At 36.0% G+C, this 27,665-nt stretch overlaps 1 protein-coding gene across 3 annotated transcripts in view; it reads right to left on the bottom strand.

Moving 5' to 3' along the window:
- Window positions 1–27,665, bottom strand: part of SYT10 (synaptotagmin 10) — a 68,978-nt gene that overhangs the window by 40,360 nt on the left and 953 nt on the right. For all 3 annotated transcript variants that reach the window (XR_673435.5, XR_673434.5, XM_528725.7), the window contains exon 2: window positions 14,818–15,175. Coding sequence is in view for 1 of the 3 variants with exons in the window: in XM_528725.7 (XP_528725.3) it covers window positions 14,818–15,175 (358 nt within the window). In the remaining 2 variants the exon portion in view is untranslated. The remainder of the gene's footprint in view (window positions 1–14,817; window positions 15,176–27,665) is intronic.

Below are 27,665 nucleotides of genomic sequence, written 5' to 3'. Positions count from 1 at the left end.
TTTAAGATAGCTTGATATGTTTTTAGAGGTGCTTTTAACTTATTTGACTTGTTACCAAAAATTGGAAGGGAGCACAAATGTTTAATTTGTAAATGAAATTATGATCAGACCATTGTGTACAAAATTCTTATCGAGTTTATAGTTATGATATATTTTATTGGAAATGACATATTTTGAAAATAACAACAAAGTAAAATTTGTAAGGCGATTTGTGGTATATCATATATTAAAAATGACTTTTAAAATTTGACTATAATTGAAAAACCGTTACTATATAGAGAAACATACTAGAACTACTTTATCTCAGGTGAGAAAATTAGCTCCTAATTGAAACTACACTGGCTTTATGACTCGATATTTTAGTTTCTGTATCTAAGTGAGTATACACGTAAAAAAGTCTTTGCTAACTTAAATCTTGAAGTGATTTGTTTCTTCAGATATATGCCACTCTAATGCATTAGGCATGACATGAAATGTATTTTGACCTCGAATCTACCCCAGATATGAAAGATCAGGAGCTTAAATTAGGGTTAGCAAAGGTCAGAGGGAATTTATGAAAATAAAAAGAATATAAAAAGGAATATAAGTAGTATATATTACTGTGAAATATTAAAAGGGTCTAGTATAATCTAGTTTGCATAGTCAATATTCTTAAGATATTTAGGATATTTTATTGAATAGAAAATCTAACATTCTTGCTAAAATCACTTTCAGTTATGCAACAAGCTTTTGATTTTTGGGAGCAAAACCCCTAAGAAGTTAATTCTTTATTTTTTTATAGATTTATTCCATCATTTCACACTCCCTTGTGCTTTTCAATATTATAAAACTTCAATTTTCTATCCTGTGTGCCAAAATTAGTAATTTCTTCTTTATGACTCTGATTATATTTTTGCAGCTGTAAAGTCCCTTATAAGAATAAAAAAGTAGTAACATTTTTGTTCTAGTAAGTCAGTGTCCTAATAATAGGGTAAATAGCACATATTCTAAGTCACAGTTTAGCTAGTCAGTTAAGACAAGCTTTAATTATTACAATGTTTAAACTATTGCCATGACAACACAGATCTTCTTTTTCTTCTGGCTTTTTTTTTTCTCTTTTAGAATGACAGCGATTAGTGGCTATATAGTCTCACACAAATATCCAAACAATCACAGTGCAAGTCATTTGACTGTTACTAACGCCATTCTTATCCTTCAAACCTAGTATTAGGTTGGTGCAAAAGTAATTGTATTTTTTGCTGTTGAAAGTAATGGTAAAAACCGCAATTACTTTTGCACCAACCTGCAGCTGAGGGTCCTCACTGTTAGAAGGAAAACCAACAAACAGAAAGGACATCCACACCAAAACCTGATCTGTACGTCCCATCATCAAAGACCAAAGGTAGATAAAACCACAAAGATGGGGAAAAAACAGAGCAGAAAAGCTGAAAATTCTAAAAATCAGAGCACCTCTCCCACTCCAAAGGAATGCAGCTCCTCGCCAGCAACGGAACAAAGCTGGATGGAGAAAGATTTGGATGAATTGAGAGAAGAAGGCTTCAGACGATCAAACTTCTCCTGGCTAAAGGAGGAAGTTCGAACCCATCCAAAAAAACTAAAAACCTTGAAAAAAGATTAGACGAATGGCTAACTAGAATAACCAGTGTAGAGAAGTCCTTAAATGACCTGATGGAGCTGAAAACCACGGCACGAGAACTACGTGACGAATGCACAAGCTTCAGTAGCCGATTTGAACAAGTGGAAGAAAGGGTATCAGTGACTGAAGATCAAATTAATGAAATGAAGCGAGAAGAGAAGTTTAGAGAAAAAAGAGTAAAAAGAAATTAACAAAGCCTCCAAGAAATATGGGACTATGTGAAAAGACCAAATCTACGTCTGATTGGTGTACCTGAAAGTGACGGGGAGAATGGAACCAAGTTGGAAAACACTCTGCTGGATATTATCCAGGAGAACTTCCCCAATCTAGCAAGGCAGGCCAACATTCAAATTCAGGAAATACTGAGAATGCCACAAAGATACTCCTTGAGAAGAGCAACTCCAAGACACATAATTGTCAGATTCACCAAAGTTGAAATGAAGGAAAAAATGCTAAGGGCAGCCAGAGAGAAAGGTTGGGTTACCCACAAAGGGAAGCCCATCAGACTAACAGCGGATCTCTCGGCAGAAACTCTACAAGCCAGAAGAGAGTGGGGGCCAATATTCAACATTCTTAAAGAAAAGAATTTTCAACTCAGAATTTCATATCCAGCCAAACTAAGCTTCATAAGTGAAGGAGAAATAAAATCCTTTACAGACAAGTAAATGCTGAGAGATTTTGTCACCACCAGGCCTGCCCTACAAGAGCTCCTGAAGGAAACACTAAACATGGAAAGGAACAACCGGTACCAGCCACTGCAAAAACATGCCAAATTGTGAAGACCTTCAAGCCTAGGAAGAAACTGCATCAACTAACGAGCAAAATAACCAGCTAACATCATAATGACAGGATCAAATTCACACATAACAATATTAATCTTAAATGTAAATGGGCTAAATGCTCCAATTAAAAGACACAGACTGGCTAATTGGATAAAGAGTCAAGACCCATCAGTGTGCTGTATTCAGGAAACCCATCTCACATGCAGAGACACACATAGGCTCAAAGTAAAGGGATGGAGGAAGATCTACCAAGCAAATGGAAAACAAAAAAAGGCAGGGGTTGCAATCCTAGTCTCTGATAAAACAGACTTTAAACCAACAAAGATCAAAAGAGACAAAGAAGGCCATTACATAATGGTAAAGGGATCAATTCAACAAGAAGAGCTAACTATCCTAAATATATATGCACCCAATACAGGAGCACCCAGATTCATAAAGTAAGTCCTTAGAAACATACAAAGAGACTTAGACTCCCCCACAATAATAATTGGAGACTTTCACACCCCACTGTCAACATCAGACAGATCAAAGAGACAGAAAGTTAACAAGGATATCCAGGAATTGAACTCAGCTCTGCACCAAGCGGACCTAATAGACATCTACAGAACTCTCCACCCCAAATCAACAGAATATACATTCTTCTCAGCACCACATTGCACTTATTCCAGAAATGACCACATAATTGGAAGTAAAGCACTCCTCAGCAAATGTAAAAGAACAGAAATTATCACAAACTGTCTCTCAGACCACAGTGCAATCAAACTAGAACTCGGGATTAAGAAACTCACTCAAAACCACTCAACTACATGGAATCTGAACAACCTGCTCCTGAATGACTACTGGGTGCATAATGAAACGAAGGCAGAAATAAAGAGGTTCTTTGAAACCAGTGAGAACAAAGCCACAACATACCAGAATCTCTGGGACACATTGAAATCAGTGTGTGTGTAGAAGGAAATTTATAGCATTAAATGCCCACAAGAGAAAGCAGGGAAGATCTAAAATTGACACCCTAACATCACCATCTTATTCTTCAAATCTAGCACTGTCCAAGCACTCTACCAGAGAAAGAAAAACTTGCCTCATCTAACCTGGAACACTGAGGGTAGCTAGATATAGTCAACATTAGTTGATGGCACTGGAATATAATGTATTAATATGGTCACTTTCAAATATTTACTACAAATAGATCCTTTCCTTCCAATAAAATCTGAGGCCAGAAGTTGACTATGTAAAGACGGAGCTGCTCTGGTTGACATGTGGTTAGAGTCCTGGAAACTCACTGGAATACGAGCAAATTCTTCCCACCTATCAGAAGAAAGTGTTTAAAGACTTTTACAAAGAGATGACATGGAAAAAGTGTTGGACTAGAGTCTGCTACAGTTTGGTTCTAGCTTCCCTATGTAGTGAGGGCAAATTTAGGCACATCACTTAACTTGTTTGAACTTTATTTTTCTCATTTATAAAATGGTTCTTTTACAGTTTTTGAGAAGATTAAACGATATATTATATATGACTTTCCCAACTATCACTTTTCATATTAACATTAGTTATTACTTTTATAATTCAGGATACAAGAAGCCAAAGTACATATGCCATAATGGTTTTGACAAGCTCAAATCTAGGCTTCCTGGGGATGCAGAGACAGCTCAAAGTCATTTCTATGTGAGCATGTCGTGGACCACCTCCCTGGTCTAAAAAGACCCCCTGACTTCACATCTCAGCATCTAATGGGAAACCTATATCCTCTTGCTTTAATTTGCAATGTCTTTACTATCTATTAAATTAACCTTAGATATTGCTTAAGAAATCACAGAAGAAAAGTAAAAATATCTTTAGCAGCTTTCTATTTATTTAATAATTAAATGTTTAAAAGAAATTTATCTCTATTTTAATATTAAAATCTGCATCAGAAACTCTCATCATATATTCAGTTAGATCACCATTTCATAAAGAGGCTTGAATAGCAAGACGAAATCAAGTTTCTGGTAAACAAAGTTTTTATTCTGTTTCCTATTTTCTCCCGTTCAATTTGAAACAAAGAAAAGAGTGATTCATTACACAAATATCTGAGCATATACCATGCAAAAAACTATAGGGAGAGTAAACTGTATAAAATGCCACAGTGGATTTTTAAAAATAATCCATTGACCTCTATATCCTTAATCCCTTTTTGGAATGTTTCTCACCTTATTACCTGGTAGAAATCTGGCTCTTCCCCAAGGACATCATTTCATATGTGTTCCTCTCACATGGTGGCTGTTATTTCCCCATGGCCCTTATTCCACCAGCTTGCCAGTGAAGTAACAGTTTCCTTTTGACCCCCATTACCACTTCACACCATTCTCTTTTATTTGTTGTTGTTGAGACAGAGTCTCACTCTGTCACCCAGGCTGGAGTGCAGTGGTGTGATCTCAGCTTACAGCAACCTCCTCCTCCCTGGTTCAAGCAATTCCCTTGCCTCAGCTTCCCGAGTAGCTGGGATAACAGGAGTGTGCCACCACGCCCCGCTGATTTTTTTTGTATTTTTAGTAGAGACGGGGTTTCATTATGTTGGCCAAACTGGCCTCCAAATCCTGACCTTAGGCAATCCACCTGCCTCAGCCTCCCAAAGTGCTGGGATTACAAGTGTGAGCCACCACGCCCGGCCCACACCATTCTCTTTTAAGGTACCACACCCATCTCTGAAGCTCAAGTCAAGAAATCACACTTCCATTACCACTTACTGTTAGTGATCTATTGATATTGAAAACCCTTTCTATAAAGTCTTCATTATCTTAGTCTTCTGGTTCATGAACATTCTCTTTTACAACGTTTCTGCTCGAATTCCGACAATCTAAGTGTTTCTTCCAACCCTTTGGCCTCTAGGTTCAATGAACTCCTCTCTTCCAATGATGTTCTCTACTTAACCTCAGTCACTATCATGTAAATAGCCAGATTTTGTCATCATCAACAGCAAGCTCTTCACAACCACAATTTCAGGCATGCTTCCCTCTGATCAACACTTCCTACCTTTTCAGGTTCCTTTAAGATAGAAGAAATAATGGCATGCTCTTGTGCTGAGGATACTAATAAAATAGAGAGGGAGAAATAATAATGCAAGCATCAGAGAGGAGGATTCTTAGAAGTGACAGGAGGTAAAATGGGATCTAACATGAAAGTGGAGGGATTCGTTATAGATAGGAGCATTGATAGTTAATGTACTATCCATCAGGAAGGCAAGTATATGGGATAGATCCTGGTAAGAGGGTTGATGATGTGGTGGGAGCCTGTGGAAGGTTTCTGCCATTTGCTTCAATTTTCTTAGTAAAATGGGAAGTAAGGTAATTAATTAAAACTGAGAAGAGGAAGAAGGTGATAGAAGTTTGAAAAAAAGTGAGAAGGTATAAAACGGTGTGGTTTGAATGTCCCCTCCAAAACTCACATTGAAACTTAATCCCTGATGTGGCAGTATTGAGAGGCAGAGCCTGTACTGTAAGACATGACTAGGGCATAAGGGCTCTGCCTCATGAATGGATTAAATCCATTCATGAATCAATGGATTAATGAGTTAATAGATTTGTGGATGATCACGGGAGTGGAGCTGCTGGCTTTATAAGAAGAGGAAGAGAGAGCTGAGCTAGCATATTAGCATACTCTGCCCCTTTGCCTTGAGATGGTCTGCACCACCTTGGGACTCTGCAGAGTCCTCACCGGCAAGAAGACCCTTGCCAGTTGTGGCCCCTCAACCAGGGACTTCAAAGCTTTTCTAACTGTAAGAAATAAATTCATTTTCTTTATAAATGATCCAGCTTCTGGTATTCTGCTATGAGCAACAGAAAATGTATCAACACAATAGTCTTGTGACTCTCAAAAGATTGAGAGGGAAAACAGATTGCTGTGCAGCATTAGCTAGCTAAATGAGGAATGTGGTCATGAATTTCAAGTGGATCCATGAGAGTTGTTTATATTTTTTCCAGTCATACTCATTTGCACATGTGCAAGTGTAGAGATGACAGAGCAATGAATTCAGCTAGGGCTGTGGTTTTGCCCTGCAAATACAAAAATAGAAAGCAACAAGAGAATTGAGGGTGTACACAAGAGAGTGGCTCTGATTGACCATGGAATTGAAACTAAGAAGGAAACAAAATAATATCAAAGATATAGGAATTATGACATAGTGACAGAATCAATGGATTGGAGGTTTTGGTGAGTTGGAAGGGTTGTCTGAGTTGGGATGTAAAGTTAAAAGAACTTTCTATTCACCCTACTTTCTCTTTGCTGCTCTGTTTCTCTAACATATTTGCAGCAAAGCTCTTTGAAAGAGTTGAGGACAGTATATTCACTGTTCAAATTCTATTTAAACTTACTCTAATCAGCTTTTCATATACTGTACCACAATCGCTCTTGAAAATGTGAACAATGTCTCCCCAATATTGCTAAATTCAAACAGGTCCATTCACAATCCTCATCCCACCCGGCCTTAGCACACTCCTCTGACAGCTACTCCCTCCTGGGAGCTTACTTACTCTCCTCACTTGGCTTCCAGGTTCCGCCCTCCCAGCTTCCCTCCTACTTTACTAGCCTCTAGTTCTCAGTCCACTTGGCTGTTCCTAACCTCTCAACGCTCAGAAATTTATCCTTTTTCTTCTTTTTCCCATCTACTCTCAACTATTTGATGATATCATCTCCTGGCTTAGGACATAATCTACATGCTGAGGATCCCAAATTTATATATGTATCACAGATTCACTTCAGAGTTCCAGAGTCATTACCTGGTTGCCCACTGAACTTGTCCACTTAGATTTCTAACAGAATCCTTAAATACCACAGGTCCAGATCTCCTCTTCTTGCCTCTCTAACTCACTCCATTCACAGTCTCATCTGTCTCAACTTGATTTTCCCAGACGCTCAGTCCAAAATCTTCAAGTCATTTTTGACTCTTCTTATTTCACTCACATGCCTCAGCTCATCTATCAGGATGGTCTGTTTCTTACACCCTCAAAATATATCCAGTCAGTTCTCATGAACATTATTAACTACCACTTCCCTGGTCTGAAACACCATCACCTCTGGCCTGGATTAGAGCTTCCTTAGTGGACTTTCTGCTTCTATCCATGTGCCTTCCTCAATGTCTATTTTCAATACAGCAGGCAGAATCATCTTTTAAAAACAGGTCATGCTACTCTTTTGACTTAAAACCCTCTAGTGGCTTCCCATATTACTCAGAGTAAAAGTCAAAAATAATGTAGCCCCCTCTACCTCTGCTTTTTCTCCTGGATTTCTCTTGGTGGGAACATGTAGCAAGGGTTCTAGCTTCAGGGCCTTTGCAGCGCCTGCCTCCTCTACATGAAAAGCCCTCCCAGACTCCTCAAGGCCCACCTCTCTACCACTTTTGAGTCTTTGCACAATTTACCTTCTCAGCAAGATCTGTCCTGGCTACAATGTTTAAAATTGCAACACTGCCTCCCATTCAACCTATCCAATCCCTTTATTTTGTGCTATTATTTTCTGTAGGACGTATTACCTTGTAATACATCATATAACTTATAAGAATGTGTGTGTGTGGGGGGACTTTTGACAGTTTTGTGCCAAATGTGTATCAAATTTCAAGAAAAAATGTCTATGACATAAGTGTTCAATAAATATTGTTGAATAAAGAAAATATTTTCTCTGAAAAATTTAGCCATGTGACTAAATAGCAATTGAATAATAATAATAAAAGCTAGAGAAACAACTGGTTTTCTTCTCAATTATTTAAAGAGATGGCTAAAATCCCTTCAGTAATTTACCTTTATTCTGTTCAAAGAATTTACAGGCAATTGGTTCTTTAATAAATTTAATGAAATAAATGTTCAGTTATTCTGAACTTAAAACCTTCAGATTATGAGAATAACATACTGCCTACTGTGCTAAGGAGGCAATTCAGTTATTCTCAAAATACTTACCTTGACTTCTCTCCATGTTTAAAAAAAAGACATAAACACCATAAAAAGAGATGATAAGCAATTGCTTTTCATCTAGCATATATTTAAATGAATGTATATGAAGTAATTAGCTTGGAAAATACTTCTTCATAGCTTTTGATCTACAGATAACGTTCTGAGAACATATTATATTACAAGAAAAGAAGTAAATATAGACTGAAGCCTTAAACATTAAAAAATTCTCAATAATAACTGGTCAAAATAATAAATCCAAGAACTTATTTTTTAGTATTACTTGATTCCTAGAAGGTCATGTGACCATAATTCTAGCTCTGGATCTCTATGCTCAGTGTGCAATTTTATACCTTCCCCTTACTTTGTAATATGTTTCTGACTCTCATGAGCTTACCTCCTGGTGAGCTCAGCTAGGTTTTGGAGAAAAATAGTGATAGCTCTACAACCAGGTTCATGTACCACTCTTGATGACACTTCATCTGTGTCTCCACATCTCCTCGACCTTACTGCAAATAGTGTATTGAAATTACCTGTTTTCAGATTTGTCTTTCACTCTCCAAGACTTTCTTCTAAATTGTGGTCTTTATTATGGCAGAGAGTATTATTCATCTTTTAATGTATTTCATCATAAACATTTACTAGGAACTAAGAAAATGTCTGTTGGAGTTTGTATGAAAATAATTTACCCTAAGATTCCTGTGACTAATAAAATCAAACTTCCCAAGCATTTATTCACATTACGTAGAAGACTAGGAGGCTGAGGTGAGAGGATTGCTTGAGGCCAGGAATTCAAGACCAGCTTAGGCAACATTTTGAGACCTCATCTCTAGAAAAAAAAAAAAATAATAATTAGCTGGGCATGGTGGTGCATGCCTGTAGTCCTGGCAACTTGGGAGGCTGAGGCAGGAGGATTGCTTGAACCTAGGAGCTCAAGGCTGCAGAGAGGTATGATCATGCCACTGCACTCCTGCCTGGGCAACAGAGTGAGACTCTGTATCAAAACAACAACAACAACAACAGCAAAAAAGAACCAAATCAGTGTTTGCATATAAGACAATATTTATAACTACCAGAAAACAAACTTCAAATTTCAATCATTTTGTAAGGATGTGACTCTGGCCTTAGTTCAAAGAGTCATCTCTTTTCAGAAAAGAAGCAAGTGTGTACACCTAATACATTTCTTTCATGAAGGGAATTATTTAACCACCTCAATTTCCTGCAAAGCATGTTTTATGAACTTCTATTTCAGGGAGACAGATCTCAGGTCTTTCCATTGATCTGGGCAAGTGTCGCTCCTTGATACCCTAGCTAGCCATATATCTTTTAAACTCCCCCTTTTTATAATATCCCATTTTTCATTTCTTACAGTGTTTTAGCATAGATAATTTCAATTTTTGCTATCTTTTCAGAGAAATTTAATTTTTTAAAAACATTCCTACAGTAAAGTTAACTATGGAGTCTCATTTTATGTATTTTTACATAATTCTTAATTTTTCTTATAATAATGCACATTAAGCGTTCTTTTGGATACTATGCATGATGATTTTAAGCATTACGCTTCTAATCAACCATAGCTAATTGTAAATATTGTAAATTCATCAGCACATATAAGTCAGTGATTTCTTCCCATGTACATTTTCCTGTTTTTGTTTCATGTTCAATTTGTTCTGCTATTACAGTTCCTAATTATTTTCAATAGGTACTTAGAGTCCTAAAGGTGATAAATCTATATAATTCCTCATCCTCAACAAATTATTTTGCCAGTTACTATTCACCTCGTCTTTACGCCATTAATAAATTCAAAGAAAATTGGTTCTCATACTCATCTGTGAGAATACTATCATTAACCTCTTTCTAATAGGAACACAGTGTTATCTCACCACTCATCATCTCGTGTGGCTTTTAAAGATGATGTATTTAAAAAGGCAAAATGAAGTGGAGGATGATCAATCAATCAAAAGCATTCAATTGACACTTATGTGCCTACACAGTGGTGGAATAGGAGGGCATAAAAGTGGGTTACACACGCTTAGATGCTGAAAATTTAGCATCTAGTTTGGAAACAGCTGGAGCTCAATATTAAGATAGAAAATAATTGCTAGATTGTAATTACAGCTTTAAATAATAAAGGATAATAGTTAATAATTGGGCAGAGAAAGTGGACTCTCAGATGCATTTTCCTTAAAGATCTTGTAGTACATAAAAACGAGGTTGTTATTCCACACAAGGAAAGCAGCATGAACAAAAGCACAGAGGCAAAGAGAGTCAGATCTTTAGGAGGATGGTAAAAAGACCAAGTACCCTTCTAGTGAGCAACCATGGAAGATCAGTAAGATAAACAAGATGAGGTCATTGAATTCATTTATTGATTCTTTCAATTCAGTAAGTTCACTTTGAGTTCCTACAGTGCTTTGTTAAGGCATCAAAACTTAAAGTATTAAAAAAAAAGTTAAAAAAAGCAATATAGAAGTGAATACGGCTGATTTTCTGCCTAAGAAAGCAGCATAGAACTCTATATGTGGGGGTATATGGAACCAAAATGCTAATGGTAGCTTGGTATAATCATAGTATAACAGCTTTAATGACTTTTAAAAGATTTGGACTAGACATGGAATTATTGAAGTGCCACTTAATGTTTTTTTACAAGGGATCTTAGATTTTCCTTTACACATTTTCATATGTTTCTTTTTGTTGTTGTTTTCTATTTCCTGATTTTTATTACACTTGAACATAATAAAAATTACAAAGTAGATGTCTTCTCCTACAGTCTGTCTTGTAAAGTGTTGCCAAGTGAATTATCCTAAAACATAACACTTACCCACAGAACTCCTCTGCTACAAGTATTTTGTTTTTGACAAGAGAGACTCTGAACATGTTGGCCATGATTTCAAGGTTTCACTATACTTCAATTTCAGCTGATTTTATCTTCCATTATTCCTTCACTTTACTCTATTTTTTGATCACAATACCTTATCTGCTGTTTTCTTAGCAAAATTTCCTACTCCATGATTTTTCAAATAAAATATGTCCATCTAGAATGCACATCCTCTCCCAATTGCCACTTATCTGAATTTCCAGTTTCCTTCAACTCAGCTTAATGGCTCTTCTCCATGCCTTAGCTGGAAATAATGTCTCAATGTTCTGAATTCCACATTCTCCATCACATAGCTGGCACTTGTAATTCCTTATATTGGTATTACATGTATTGTCTCCACATTATATTATAAATTTACAGAAATTGTCACAGATCCTTAGAGTTTTTGGAGTGGAAAGAGTGAAGGATACGTTGACTATACCCAGGATTAAATATATGTTGAATAAGGTTATTGGATGAATAAACAATCAATCAAGATGACACTTGAAGAATATTAGTAATGAAGAAATACACAAATGCCAGCTGGGTTGTTTGGTTGCCTGGCAGGCTGATAGGGCAAAATGTCCACATACTTGAAAAAGGAGATGATAACTTGAAAAATGTGGGAGTTTCCAGCAATGCTGCTAACTTCTAGGCCCATCAGGATGCTATTTAAATACAGAGACAAGTAAAACTTGAAAGACTATGATGTCTGAGCCAAATTTTAAAGGAGTCCCAACAGACTGGAGCTGGGGCATACTAATAAGGTGAGGAAACAAAGTATTAAAGTTAAATTCAGTGTGTGTGTGTGTGTGCATCTGTGTGTGTTATGTGTGTGTGTGTGTGCGTGCCTGTGCATGTAGGTTTGATTTTGCTACATCTCAGTGAAAAGTTGGCATTTGAGCAGAATAATTTGATTTATAATAATGTACCCTTGATCTCTGTGTTCATGTGGACTACATAATGAACTCAGCAATTTCCTCTTCCTCTCTCTATAAAGGTAATTTCTAGTATGATGAAGTAATTAATGTAGATAAGGGTTTTGAGAACTAGAAATAATCATGTTTTCTGCAAGGAATTCATCCCAAGGCTAAACAAGTTCAAATAATGACTCTAGTCATTCATGATATTCATATACAATTCCAGATTTTTAATTGAGTATGATGAACAGGAAGATGCTGTTATTCTCCAGCCTTCAAACTACCTGTCCTAAGCATACTTTGTAACCAACATATTTAATTGCAGGAAAACTACATCCCTTTGGCGTTTATGCTTAATATGTGTTCATCCATCTGGATAAATTTGAATTCTTACTCTTCCCAGCTGCATGACTTCAGGCAAATTTTTAAATCTCTCTGGGTTTCAGTTAACTCACATGTCATGGGGATAATTAATAATACTTACTTCATGCAGGTTGGTGAAGGATTATCAGGAAGGGTGTCTTGGCATAGTGACAAAATTGCAAGTGCTCAAAATTCTTTTCTTCTTCTTCTTTCCCCAACCACTCATATAAACAATGAAAGTCAGAGGCAGGTGAAATGATTGATATCAAAGTTCTAGCAAAACTCTAAATGTGTGTTGCAGTTTTTCCTCTTACAAAATATCAGATATATACAATCTAATTTTTATGATTTTAAGGTTGAAATTTTTATGTTTTTCTGATTTGTTCAATTTCACATAATTACTGAGAAATTCATAGCTAGCAAAATGAAGTCTTTGCTCACGTGTTTTCATTCTCCTCTAGCTAGGGATAATCAAATAAGTGGTCTCTTTATACTCAACAGGTAATATTTTGGAGATAGTATTTTGTTTTTCTGAGGTTCCAAAAAAACATTGATTACCTGAATTTGTCTTCATTGAGTATCCACATATAATCTGTACATATCAACTAAAGAGTTGAATGATTCTGAATGCTAAGCTAATATACATTCACAGTGGTTAGTATTTTTAAAATGTTTTGCAGATTAATTGAAGATTTTTACCTTGAAATTTCTGAGTGTCTTTAGTCTTCGTGGCTATAAGATATCATATGTGGCCAAAGTTTTCCGGGATGGTAGTGATAATCAAGTAAATACATGAGGTAATTTTAAAGCAGTTTTCCCCTATAAGTATAGCGAGACCAATGTCTTGGAAAAAAGGAAGTTCCTCCCAAAGACATTTTTTCCCCTATTTGTAAAACATGTTTAAAAAAGTGGTTTATTGGACAATTATTTTATAGTTCAATAAATATATATAATTCAATAAATATATATAGTTCAATAAATATAAAAATTAACATGAATATTTATTGAGTTACATTACATAAAGATCATAAATAAGAAAATTTAAAATGAGCCTAAATGTCATTGCTCAGGAAAACTTGTCAAAATAAAAACAAAATATGAGGCATTCCTTAGTTATAAAATTTAAGTAGCCTAGAAAAGTGTAACATGAAAAAGACACTTCCATCCAACCTCCTTATCTCAAAGTCCCTTATCTCAAAGGTAATAATTATTCTTACTTATCCCTCTGGAATACATTTAAGTAAGAAGTGGATTTATTTGTAGATATAATTCTCCCATTTACACAAAATACATATTGAATAGCCTTTCAATTCTAGTAGCCAATATGACCCAGTTTTTCAATTTGATAGATTTCTAAACCCTTAAAAGTATTACCATATTGGAAAACATGGATGCATCTTCGGTTTAGAGAGATAAAAAGGTAAGATTAGGAAGTCAATCAGTTTGCAGGAAATACAGTTACCTCTCAATAAGAGACCATTGATTTTACCCTGCCCTAGAATAAAACTAGTTGCTACTTTTGGCAACCCGAGAAAAACTGCTAACATGCAATTTGTTTTAAGAACTGATGTCTCTACTTAGCAGAAAAAAATGCCTCTTTACAGGAATCATTTTTTCCTTTATAGTTAATACAATTAGAATATACTGTGGTTAATTATTTTCAACAAAGTTTTGTTGATTTTCCCAGGCTGAGTTAAAATGTATTTCCTTAAGGAAGTCCTCTTCTTCCTCCTTTTAATGTACACTCCTCCATATGCCCATGATATTTGGCCTCTTGTGGAACTTATACTTTGCCCAGTGTAAGAATCTGGTCTACATGAGCTCAAACACACAATGAAGTTTCATGTTTTTGGTATATGTGTTAAACAGTTGCAGACTAATGAATCTGTTAGCTGTGATTGTGAAATTCTAGATGATTTCTGATTGTGTAGAGCCTCCACGATATGCATTTCAAATGGCTTTCTTAATATTTATTGGTCGAATAAAATTAAGTTGGAAGACTACAAGTAGCAGCTATCAACTAATGATATTTCAGTGGAAAGAGTTTAATAATAATCTGTAGTTACACGATTTTACTGAGACCTCATATTCTGCTAAGCCCCTTTCATGGTCCTGCTCCTTATTTGGCTTCTTTGTTCTTAGTTTCTCTCTCTCTGCCCCTATGTACTCTGTCCTACCCTTTCTCTCTTTATTTAATTATCTATTTCCTATGTCTTTCCCATTTCTCCTGTTTCTCTTTTCTCCCAACTAAAGTTTTTCTCTCTTATGAAATTTCACACACACACACACACACACACACACACGCACACACACCAGTTTTATATATTTAATCTTTCCTTACCGGGATGATGACGTAGGCTCAGTAATTTGTCTTTGCACACGTGCATGTTTAATTAAATGTTCTTTTAAAGCAGTTTGGACTTCTGCTGGGATGTCAGGGGAAGTGTGGCTGATTTTTATTGCAGGCTCAATAGCTTTTACGGCTGGCTTTTCATTTTCCTTAATTTCTTTTTTCTCTTCAGTCTCAAAAACTTCAGTAGGAGCACTTGAAATGCTCTGTGGAAGGGTAGTGATGTTGGAAGTCACAGGTTTGCTTTTCCAGCATGGCCAACACAGCTTCCAGAAGACAAAAAGTGAGACAACCAACAAGGCCAGTCCACAAAAGCTGACAACGACTGCTAACAGGCTGACCGAAATATCTGGAAAAATTACAATGTAAAAATGATTAATTAATATTGTACATAAAAAAGCAGAAATGGAAAGAAAATTTTACATCATAATTGTTATTCTTTCCTGATTCAGAATTTCAAAAACTCAATTTTAAGTTATCTTTGTAGGAAGAAAAGGTTAATAATCATTCCTGGAAATTCTCAAAGGAGGTACTTGAAAAGTTCCACCCCGGTAAAAATTCTAATTATATACAGGAAAATTATGATGTATGCACATCATTTCCAAGTACACTATGATGGGTTCAAGATTTTGCAAACAAAGATTGAAAAACTGCAACCTGCCATGAAGCCATGAGGCAAGAAATTCTAAAACTGCACACAATAGGAAACTCTTGTTTGCTTCATCTTTGATCTAAAGATGCAAGCTTCTCATTCTCTAGGCAGAGAATCATTAAATATTTCTGTAAACTGTTTTCAACAGTATAAATGAGAATAACACATTACTAATAGAGAATGAGACATTATTAGTTACATTTTTCAACCTCCATAGATTCTTTCTGATAATTTTGTATTATTTTTGTTTCTAATTTCTCTTAATTTCTTGAGTCCTAAATTAATTAATGAATTGTGCTATGGCCTGAATTTTTGTATCACCCCCAAAATTCATATGCTGACATCCTAATCCCCAAGGCCATGGTATTAGGAGGTGGGACTTCTAGGGAGGGCATTAGGTCATGAGGGAAGTCTTCATGAGTAGGATTAGTGTTCTTATAAAGTAGGCCAAGGGTGCTCTTTTGCCCTTCTACCATGTGAGGGCATAGCAAGAAGGTGTCATCTATGAACCAGGAAATGGGCCCATGGGACTAGCACAGGCATTCTCCATGGGGACTTGACCCTGTACATTTTACAATATAGAGAAGCAGAAAATTTTTGTTTCCTGAAGATGTCAAGCTTTTTCCTCAAAGAAGGGAGAAATTGATATATCATTTCTCAAGGATGGGGGTGGGTCAAGATTCCATCATAATTACAATGTTGTAGCTCCTTGCACCCAGAGACATAAGGCATGGGAGAAAGTGAATTCTGCTTAATAGAAAACAGTGCAAGAAGTTAGATTAAGTAGAATTTTATCCTGAAAAATAAAACGAAAATTATGCAAACAAGCTTATTGTATTTTATTTATGTTTTGCATTGCTTGCCATAGCAATTATGACTAATCATTAATAGTATTAAAAATGAAATCAAGCGCTTAATGCGTAGCTCTTCATGACATATTTTTCTCCCAATAACAAGCCTTGTTTAACAAAAGAAAAATAACCTATCAAGAGATTGAGGATCTAGGAGAATTTATAAAGTCATCAAAAAATTTTAAATGACTTTTTCATGTTTGTGATTCATTTAACTATGACATGAAGTACACTATGAGTTTGGATTTAATTCAAAGAAAAATGAGTAATCCCAGAAACATTTTAAATCAAGGTGTTGAAATGAAAATATGCATTTCAGAACTAACATTTTGACTAAGGAGAAGATAGAAGTGAAGGCAAGACTGGAAGAGGAAACACTAGTTAATAGATTACAAGAGCTATCCGTGTGAGAGACTAGTGGTTCTGAATCAGGGTTGCTGAAATGGGAAAGAAAAGATTCCAGAGAATATCAAAGCTCTAGTGAAGGAGTGTGAAGATTAAAAAGGACAAGAATGTGACTCAGTTTTGCTCGTACTGAGTTTGAAGTACTTATGGTCATGCAAGTTGAAATTTTGAGTAGGCTATTGGTCATGCATAAATGCAACTTAAATAAATTGCAACTAATTTAACTTCCTTAAGTAGTGGGATCTGAATCCATAGAAGATAAATGTTCCTCAACAGAATCCTGAGTACACCAATATTTAAAGAGAGTTTCAAGGCATAAGAAACCTGCACAGAAGAATGGAGAAAAGGAGAAAGAAAGACATGCAAAAAAATCAGGTCAGTGGGTATTCACAGAAGCTAGGAGAATATTTTAAGAAATGATAGTGTAAATCATTAAAATAAGTTCAATTAAAACAAGAGTTGAGAAGTGACCATTAACTTTAACAAGTATGTCTTTAGTGAATTCTATGAGGCCAGTGAAGCAGATGTTGTGTTAACCAGATTACTGTGGATTAAGAAATGACTGGCGGCCAGGCGCGGTGGCTCACGCCTGTAATCCCAGCACTTTGGGAGGCTGAGACGGGCGGATCATGAGGTCAGAAGATCGAGACCATCCTGGCTAAAGCGATGAAACTCCGTCTCTACTAAAAGTACAAAAAATTAGCCAGGTGTGGTGGCGGGTGCCTGTAGTCCCAGCTACTCGGGAGGCTGAGGCAGGAGAATGGCGTGAGCCTGGGAGGTGGAGCTTGCAGTGAGCCGAGGTTGCGCCACTGCACTCCAGCCTGGGTGACAGAGTGAGACTCTGTCTCAAAAAAAAAAAAAAAAAAAAAAAAAAAAAAAAAAAAAAAAAAAGACTGGCAGTGTGGAAATGGACTCTGTGAGAGTAGATAATTCCTTCAAGAAATTATACCTAGGGAAGGAGGAGAGAGAGGGAGCAATAACTACAGCAGCACGTGGAGTTGATGAAGGTGTTTTCATTAGGATTTGCAATACTTCAGCATGCTTCAGAATGGTGAGAAGGAATCAGTGGACAAGAATGGATAGGCAATTAAGCAGAATAATTAACAGTGAAGTCCCATAAAAGGTGACAATGGATGAGATCTGAAGCAAAGATCAAAGAATTGGATTGCTTCTTTCTTTGTAAGAAAAAGAGAATAGTTCTGGATGCCAGTAAGGTTATAGGTCTCGAGGCAGGAAGTCAAGTGAATTCTTGTTTATAACTGTATTTTTCTCTCCAAAGGAGGAGTTAGGGTTAACTGTCAATTATGTTGGAATATTTGGGAATAGTTTGGGATATTTGAAGAGCATGAGAAAAGTTTGAAATAGGAACTATAGAGAATAGGAGAAACTTGAATAGGAAAACATTAGATGCCTGGTCAGAATATACATTTCTTTCAAAATTGGAGACCAATAAAGTGATACTAGTCTGCCTGGTTTTAAAATATTCAGCAGCTTTGGTGTAGGGGCAAAGAGACAAATAAATGCATCCATGCATAAGGTTTTTGGTTTGTTTATTTTTCCAGAAGAATGTGATAGACCCCAAAGGAGGAGTGTATTGGGCAGATAAAATGATGCATCATAAGTATGACATCATACTTACTGAAAGAAATTTCAGAGATAAATAGAAAAGTTAATATACTGGAGTTTCTAAATGAGAAAGATGAACTCATAGGAGATTTTGGTTGGGGATTGAAATATTTGGATTTACAATGCTATGGTAGTATTGTTCACCATAATGACAAGGGTTTGAGTATGATCATAAAAGAAAAGAGGTAAGTTGAACTAGAGAAGATCACTGGAGGAAGGTGGCCAATCACTGGGAGGCCAGGGAGATGAATCTGAATGTCCTGGCTTTTCTACACAGGCTTTCAAGTTACCCATTCCAACGGGCAAACTTGATGACTAGGCTCTCTAGCTCTAATTTTCACTGTCTCCGGATAATTAAAAAGAATCCATTACATAGCATTCATCCTATCATATCTGGAAAGATTAAGAGCTAATGAAATAAACAGAAATTAGATTAGGCTCTGAGATAATTAGGTTTAAAATTGCTCGAACTCTGGTTTGATTACATACACATGCATAAACATTATTCTGCCACTGTCTATATGTCTGTCGGTCTGTCTGACTATATATCTCTAACTAATTTTAGTCAGAAACATTTTACTCTTTTATCATGTTTTAATATCCCAAAATAAAGTGACACAGTTCAGAAAAACTGAGAAAAAGATCACTGTCATCAGAAAATACAGGGAACTTCTAAAATGCGAATTCCTCAGAAACTTTTAGCATAGCAGAACTTTGCTAAAGTCTGTATAACCAGGCCACAACATTTGCATGATCTTGTCCACTGAAACTTATAAATACTGCTAAGTCCAATTACCTACTACCCATGCAGCTAACATGATCATGCAGAAAAGCACAGGCCAAGTGTCCTGTTCTCAATTCCAATTTCTGCATGATCATGCAATTACTACTGCTTGAATTGATATTCTCCTCTGTGTCTATCTGTATCTTTTTAAAAATTTTAAAATTCTAGTTCATTTTTAATTTTTCAAAATGTACAAAATCTACAAAAATGTGATTTCCAATAATTAATCAGAAATTATATATAATTTAGTTCATCGATATTTCAAGCCCTTTGTTTCTTTCCTGCTTCCTGTTGTTGCCTAACCACAGTCCATATTTGCTTATGGCACCATTTCATAGAGAAAGAGGGGGAATAAAACTCACATCAGCAACTCTTAGTCAAAGATGAAATTTTGGGATTATCTTTGAAGTTAATTTATTTATACTATTCATCTGATATTACCATTATAATAATTAGGGCATGCTTCTGATTTCTATAACAAGGGACCAAATTAATAGTGACTGAAACAAGATAGTTTATTTCTCTCTCATGTGAAGTGAGACTGTCCCAGCATAAACAGGCCATGGCAGATTTATCAACTCTAAGGTGCCTGGAATTCTGGTTTGTTTTACATTTTTGCTCTACTATTCAAAGGTCTTTGCTTCTCTTTGAAGTCCAAGATGGCAAGCTACTACGTCCATATTTCAGGCAGCTGGATGGAAGAAGAAGATGGAAAAAGGGAAGGTGAGGGTATGTCATTTCATTTTAAAAGTACAAATTTGAAGTTGTGCACATCATTGCTAATTTCCCAAGGGTCAGGACTTAGTCATGTGGCTATACCAAACTGGAAAGGGACTGAAAAATGCTCTTTTAAAATTTTTTATGCTGCCATATTCTTAAGAAAAATAAGAGATCCTATTGCTGTGAAGTAGAAGCGGGAGATGAATACTGGGAAGCAACTAGTAGTCACTTTCTCATCTATAAATCTAATACATAATATCATCAATCAACAACAATCCTTTCACATTGCCTCTTATAATGTCCATTTTAAATTTATTGACCTTTGCCTTTCTCTTGAATTTCAATAAATGATAACAATTACATTAATACTATATTTAATCCATTATAAAATACATACTTTAAAACATTTTACATTTTTGAAATCAGAATGTTATCTTAGTATTGATGGCTTGTTACAATAGCTAATAGCCAAGCAGTAACTATGTCGTAATTTTCATTATTTGTGTATGCGCTAAAGCAAAAGCATCAGCATCAAAATTCATAGAATAAGTCCAAGTGGCTTATAAGAGAATATTGGAGAAAATAGTGAAGCACATCCTTCAACCTTATAAGTCAAATTTTTGGAAATGGGTGGTGAAGGTGGTGAGTCAGATGTATTTAGAAACACTGCCAACATCCCACATATTTGCACAGTTAGCTTTAGAGCACAGTACCCTTGGCCTGTATATCTTTTATGAATTATGTTAAGAAAAAAATGCATCATTAACACTTTTTATGACATAGAATATGATAATGTGTGGAAAAACAAGGACATCATTAATTCTGAATCAAAAAGCCATTCAGAAGAATCAGATTCAGAATTTTAGTTTTAAAATTACTTTAACCTATTTCTTTTACGTTTTCCTTCCTATATTTGTGTCAGAGTGATATAAGATTTCTTTAAAAGTCTAAGTTTTAAAAGAAGTATTTCTATACATATAAAATAAAAATTCCACGTGATTAAAAAGCATTGTGCCATAGTTTATTTGGCAACATTCTCTTTCCTTTCTTGGTGCCACATAAAATAACGGTGCATCTTATAATCAAAGGCATCTTCGATTTGATAAAACGTGGTACCAAGTATGGTATTCGAATATCTAAATTTATTAAAAAGCTTTACATATGCTCATAATTGAGTAAATTATTTATAATTGGTGACTGTATATTACTCATATATTTACATTAACTTGAACAACACACATAGCACCACATACATTTAATTAATGGCTCTAGTACATTTAATGCTTGGCGCAGTGGCTTTCACAGAGTAAGCGCTCAATAAATATTGCTTGAATAAAAGCATAATGCTAAAACCACTTCTCAGGTACATTAACAGCTTATATTGTAACAGATTAGAAATTATAGGCTTCTGAATATTGTTTTGTCCATTAGTCCTATAAATCCATGACTACTAAAACATCACTAAGGGAATAATATTAATAAATACTGAAGAGAAAACAACAGTCCTTGTTTAATTAAGACAATATTGTGGTATGGACAAGTTGACATTTACAAGGTTTTAAAAATTGACTGTCATGTTATCTAGTCAACAATGGAATAATAAATTAGACAGTAGATCATAACATACATCAAGGTCCATCTAAGGAAAAAAAAATCATTAATATCGGTTCCTTTCTATTCCCCTTAGGATGATTCCCCCCTTCTGGCTCCAAGGCCATTACAGCACAATTCCATAAAGAAACAAAGGTGTAAAGAGTTTTATTAATTTCTGGTAATAAACCCATAAGAGCTTCTACTTTTTTTCCCCAATAGTCTATGTGAGGCATGTTGATGCCAGCTCTTATAGCTTCAGTGACTACTTAGGATGTATTTAACATTATGAAGAAAAACAAAATTACCCTATAAAATAATAAAAGAAGCCATCTCTTTAGTCAGGAATTCTGTTTGTAAACTTGGTCAGTGTTAGATATTCCACCAACAGAGGAAACTGGCATTGTGCCAGTTAGACAAAAGACCTATAATAATAACACTCCTTATCTGAAGGTTCAGTTTGATAGATTCATACTAATGATGCCCTGAGATTTTTGAGTGGGTGGCTCTCAGCTCTTTTTCAGTTACATTTTGTCTCCAATGCCTCATAGTACTGAATTTTAATAGTATACACTGTTAATTACTTAACTTGACCAAAATATGGTAGGAAAATACAGCATACAAGATTTTAATGAATTATTTTTTCTAATTACAAATTAACAAAAACAATGTAACTGGTAATATAATATCTGTTTTCACTACAGACTTATTTATAAACATATGAAAGGAACTATATTTAGGATTATATGCGTTCAAAGTCGTGCATTTCAAACACACTAAAAATCTTTTATGTGATTTTACAGTTGACACAAATCAATTATATTTGGCCAAGAAGATGTAAACACCTACTCGTGTACACTGAAGTACACATGTGTGCATAGTCAAGTAAGAAAAATGAAAAACACTGCTTGTTATATTTGAATGATAGAAAATCTAATAGAAAGGTTTGAGATATGGGTCATAATTGCACACTAATAAATTTTATTGGCCAGTAATTATAGCCAATAATGTAATAATATTAACAGCTTATCTTCACAGACATTTTTTCCAATGCCCTTCAGCGCCAAGGATGCCCCCAGAATCTCCTCTTCCTATTCCTACTCTTTGTTAAACCTAGGCTAAAATCTAGGAAGCCCTGGTTTCTTAGCCTATCTCCATCACTAACTAGTGGTGATTTGAAGGGAGGTTAAATTTCTTTGCCTTAGTTTTCACATCTGCAAAGTGATGATTCCTACTTTCAACTGGAATGATTAACAGCAATTTGAATCATGAGATAGTTACTTTTCCCCTGCCACTTTCTACTTAGCACACTAACATGCTTTCCTTTTACTGCCATACGTGAATATATTGAACAGAGATTCTAGAACTTGTAGACTCAGTGCTTTATGCAACACTTACAAATTTAGTCATGGAATTACAGATCCAGCTGAACACACTCTGAAGAAAGTCAATGGATACCTGTATCAAGTTCAGTTGCTTTTTCATGAGTATATTGCTGACTGAATTCTAGCTTTTTAATGTTGTAAGTGCTCTAATTTCTGCTATTATCATAAACTAGATATTTTGTATGTCTATACAGGATATTGTATTAGATACTGGTGACACAAAAATACAGATGTATACAATTTAGTTGCAGAAGAGATTTGGAGGTTATTAAGACTCATTATCTTACAAATAATAAAGTTGAAGCTTCTTGATAATAAATCCCTTGATTCATTCATTCATTTAAAAAATATTAATTGGGCCAGGTGCGGTAGCTCACGCCTGTAATCTCAGCACTTTGGGATGCAGAAGTGGGCGGATCACCTGAGGTCGGGAGTTGGAGACCACCCTGGCCAACATGGAGAAAACCCCCGTCTCTACTAAAAATACAAAATTAGCTGGGCGTGGTGGCACATGCCTGTAATCCCAGCTACTTGGGAGGCGGAGGTTGTGATGAGCTGAGATCCCGCCATTGCACTCTAGCCTGGGCAACAACAGTGAACCTCCATCTCAAAAAAATAAAATAAAAATAATAAATAAATAAAGTAGCTAGTATGAACCACAGATTTTTCAAGGCACTGAAGATAAAACAATAAACAAGCCCCTGCCCTCAAAGAGCTGACATGCTATTGACTTAATGTGTACAACGTTAGTGGAATAAAATGTAGATTGGGAAGAATATAATCATATGTTCAAAATAGAAATGATTTTCATTGGCATTGGAAATTACATTAAACATTTATGGTAATGATTGTCTTCTGCCGGAATTTTGTATTTAAAAAAGCTTGTAAATGAATGCAGATGCATCTCAAACAATTACCAATTTTTTCAAAAAGCCAGTATTACAGTAATGACTGTTTTTTTAAAAATGTGATTTGAACTTGGTATACAAAATCACTCATAAGAATTAGATGTCAGAGACTCACAGTTCATAGAAAAAGGAAATACAGCTTTTAATTTGTCACAAAGGAAAAAGAAAAGGTTAAAGCAAAAAGAAATTCCTGCCAATACTGCTAACATACTGGGATTTAAGAATAAATGTTTGCTGAGATCTTCTTGGCTTTGAAGATAGGTCTCCATTTGCATTTGAAGTAAATCAGACCAAGCACAAGGTGATCATGTGACAATGAGACTAGACATAGTAGAAGCTGGCCACTCTTCAGTGGAGTGACAATGTGGAGGAAGGAAAAATATCCTCTTATATATTCTTCTTCAAACAGGCCAATCATTCTGAATTCACTGTGGCTCCATTATTCTTTTATAGACCTACAAGTCTCAAGGAAAAAATTCTACTGATAATATGTTTGTAAATTGGAATTCTTTATACAATCACTAGGATGTGTAAAACCCCGTTATGGTGATTAAAAAATGATAACTCAATTAATTGGGTAGTCATTTGCTTTGTCCCTCTACTATGAAGTCCCTCTACTAATTTTAAAACTTTATCATAGACCCACTATGCCTGATCTTAGAGGAAAATTATGTTGTAATTCTTATAATTTTACTTAACTATCCCTTTTCTTGTCAGTTAAGTACTTTAATCAAATTATTTCCCATATACCTACTTTTATCCCTACCTCTAAGAAACTGAAGAACATATGTATGAATTTAGAAGAATTTGTCTAAATGTTTATTTTATAATTTTTAGTCCCAAATTAAAATTGTGTAAACATGCAAAATTAGAACATTGATTAATTAAATACTTATGAAAATCTTTAAATTAAGGTTAGATCTATACAATTGTGATGTGAGCTCCAGTGACTGTGAGCTTAAGTGGGATTGATTAGCTGTGATTTATGACGTCTGCCTTTTAAGCAACATAGGTTCCTTGAAATTGATGAGGATTTGAGCAGCAATTAAGGAGTAATCAGAAATTAAGCTAAATCCAGTTTAAAAATGATTATATGTATTCAGTCACAGTATGCCTGAAAAATAACTTTTGGGCCCAATATGTTGCTTTGTATTTTCCCTAAGCATTCTAATATTAAATCATATTGTGCATTGAGATTAATTTAGTGGGTGACATATCTATTTCGGGAGAGGGAGAGAATCCATGGTAAAAAGACTCAAAATATCTGATATTCTAAAAAGTGCACATGGTGAACTTTCTAGAATATTAGTAATGCTGGCACATATAATGACTCTGACAAACTACGCCAAAAGAGTAAATGAACTTGTGTTGGCAACTTTAGTGTAAGTCTTCACCAATTTTATTAAAGTATGAGATTGGTCATGTTGTGATCATATTGTGATTGTGAGATCCTCAATGGCAACAATACTGCTGCTGCTTCTGCTACTGCTGATATGGTAAAAATAATGGTGATACTTGCACTTCACCAGCATTTGCAAAACCCGTAAGATAATATCTTACATATATACATGATTTGTAGCTCCCTTCATGTAGAATGATTTTAACTGGAATTACCTGAATTTCTCTCCCACTATCTCTATGTGAAGGAATTAAAAATATACACAATTTTGGAGCTTGTAATTATCACTGTAATGTTAGAACAACCAATACCATCTGGGCAGTGCTGATTAACTTTCAAAGTAAATAAGCACTGTGCCATTCAACATTGTTGATGTCTTCCTACAAAAAATGGCCTTCTCATTAAACGATGAGTAGAAGGATCACTGGAAGTGCTTTATTTAGGTACCTATAATAACAAGCATGAGAGCACAAGTTATAAGAAAATCTACTTTAAAGGACAGTGTGACGCTGGGTGGCTAAGAAATATAATTAAATATTTGGCAAACAATCTTTAAATCCACTTCATAGATATCTATTAACTTTGAGTGTCTATTTGTAGATTAAAGTATTTTACTTCTAACTGTTGCTTGGATTCGCAAATGAAAAACGTATAGCAATCTTGTCTTTATACGTCATACACAACTTAGTGGAATATCTTTCCTAGTAACAGCCAATAAATATGTGTGTTCCTATATTATAAATCGAATACCCCACTTGTATATATTATGTAGTCTATTTTTCCTCTTAAGGGGAGGAAAATATTCTTGCAATTGTTTTAGACTAATTTTTCTCACTTTTTATTCCCAAGGGGAAAAGTTCAAAAGGAATTCAGACTACAACTACTTCTTGCAGTGATTAGGAAAAACTGAGAACTATTTCTATAATTCATATACTATAGTTTATCTGAAGCTGATACAGTTGTGCATTTTGGACAGATTTCAGAGCTGGGATTTGGTTTCTAACTTCCACATATTTTCCTCATTACCAGCCAGTCTGAGACCCGGGAAACCACTATTTGGTGTGTGATCACAAAAGGGCAGGAAAGAGGAAAATCAGTAGTTTTATTTACAGCATCAACTGTTCAATTACCAAAGCACAATCTTCAAACTTAAATACTCTCATTTCGTCCAGTGTAGCCCCTTCTCTGAGTGTTACCTTTAGCAAGTGGGTCACTAAAGACGTTTCTGAAAAGCTTATCTAATATCACCACAGAGGACTCTGAGGTCACACTATTCTGGTCTTTACCTCATACTTAGCAACGATACGCACGACACAGAATACAACATGCTCACACAGTGCCTTCCACTGAGTTTCATACACTCCTAGGAATTTAACACCTACTGAACGAATGGAAATGATTCTCAGTTGTGTTTATACACTGAGAAAATTTTAAAGTTTTCCTATCCAGGGTCCAAGCAGCGGCATCTCTTCAAGCTCTGCCAAGTGCAGACAGAGCCCCCTTGGCTCACCTTGCCGTGGATCAGAGAATACCAAACCCTGCAGCTACCCATGTGAACGATGGAATGTAAAAGCTAAACTAAACCCATTCCCACTCCCCGCTTGGCTTTGACGCAGGGGTGGTGGTGGAGAGGATTCACTAAGTGTGCCCCGCTTTGCTCCCTCCCAGCACGCAGGGCTCCATGTTGTCCTGAGCTTGGCTGTCCAGCTCTTGTTGCCCTGACTACCTTCAACTCTTAAAATCCCGCCAGGAGATCAAAATGACAGGAAAAGCAAAGGGAAAGAACCTAGAGAAGGAATGGCAACCTTCCAGTCGAAAATCCCCAAAGCAGTGTTTTTTGACTCCTAGTGCAACAAGTGACCCTCTCAAGCGGCTCTTGAAACCACGCAGCCCGCAACTCGGGGATCCACCTCGCGTGCGCCCGAGCAGCACAGCAGGCTGGACACACCAACCTTTTCCCCAACCGTGACCCAAACAGTGGCTTGGATTCGATCCTTTCCACCCCCAAGCCTTGAGGAAAATCCACTTGAGACTTTTTTCCATCTCCAGATTTCCGACGGTCGATATCCTCCTGCATCCAGCCCATTTCCTAGTTTCCTGAAGGGTAGGGAGGACGTCTGAGTTGGATGTCTGAGAGCGTGCGTGTGCTAGGGATTTTAAACGTTTCCCCTCTCTTCCACTTCTTCGATATGTGCTCTGAGCTTTAGGTGTCGCCTCACAAATGGGATCAATAATCCCTGTTTTACCAACTTTGTCATGAAACCCTAGAAAATCATATATATTAAAAGGGCTTTAGAAATTGTCAGGTGCCCGACAGGTTGCAGCCGCGAGTTACCTCGGAGGCCAAGGCAGCCACCTCTGCAAGGGAGTTCTGCGTCCAAGCATGGCTTGTCCGTCCAGCCTGGCCCCCATCAACAAGGCCGGGACCAGCGGCCGGTGGAACGAGCGAGAGCAGCCCTAGTCCCACAGGTGAGCCGCCCCCACAAGCAGCCAAGCCGCGAGCCGTCCCGGCGCCGTCA

This window comes from Pan troglodytes, chromosome 10, assembly GCF_028858775.2.
Source record: "Pan troglodytes isolate AG18354 chromosome 10, NHGRI_mPanTro3-v2.0_pri, whole genome shotgun sequence".
Taxonomy (NCBI): Eukaryota; Metazoa; Chordata; class Mammalia; order Primates; family Hominidae; genus Pan; species Pan troglodytes.
This window is presented reverse-complemented; position numbering and strand designations above follow the sequence as displayed.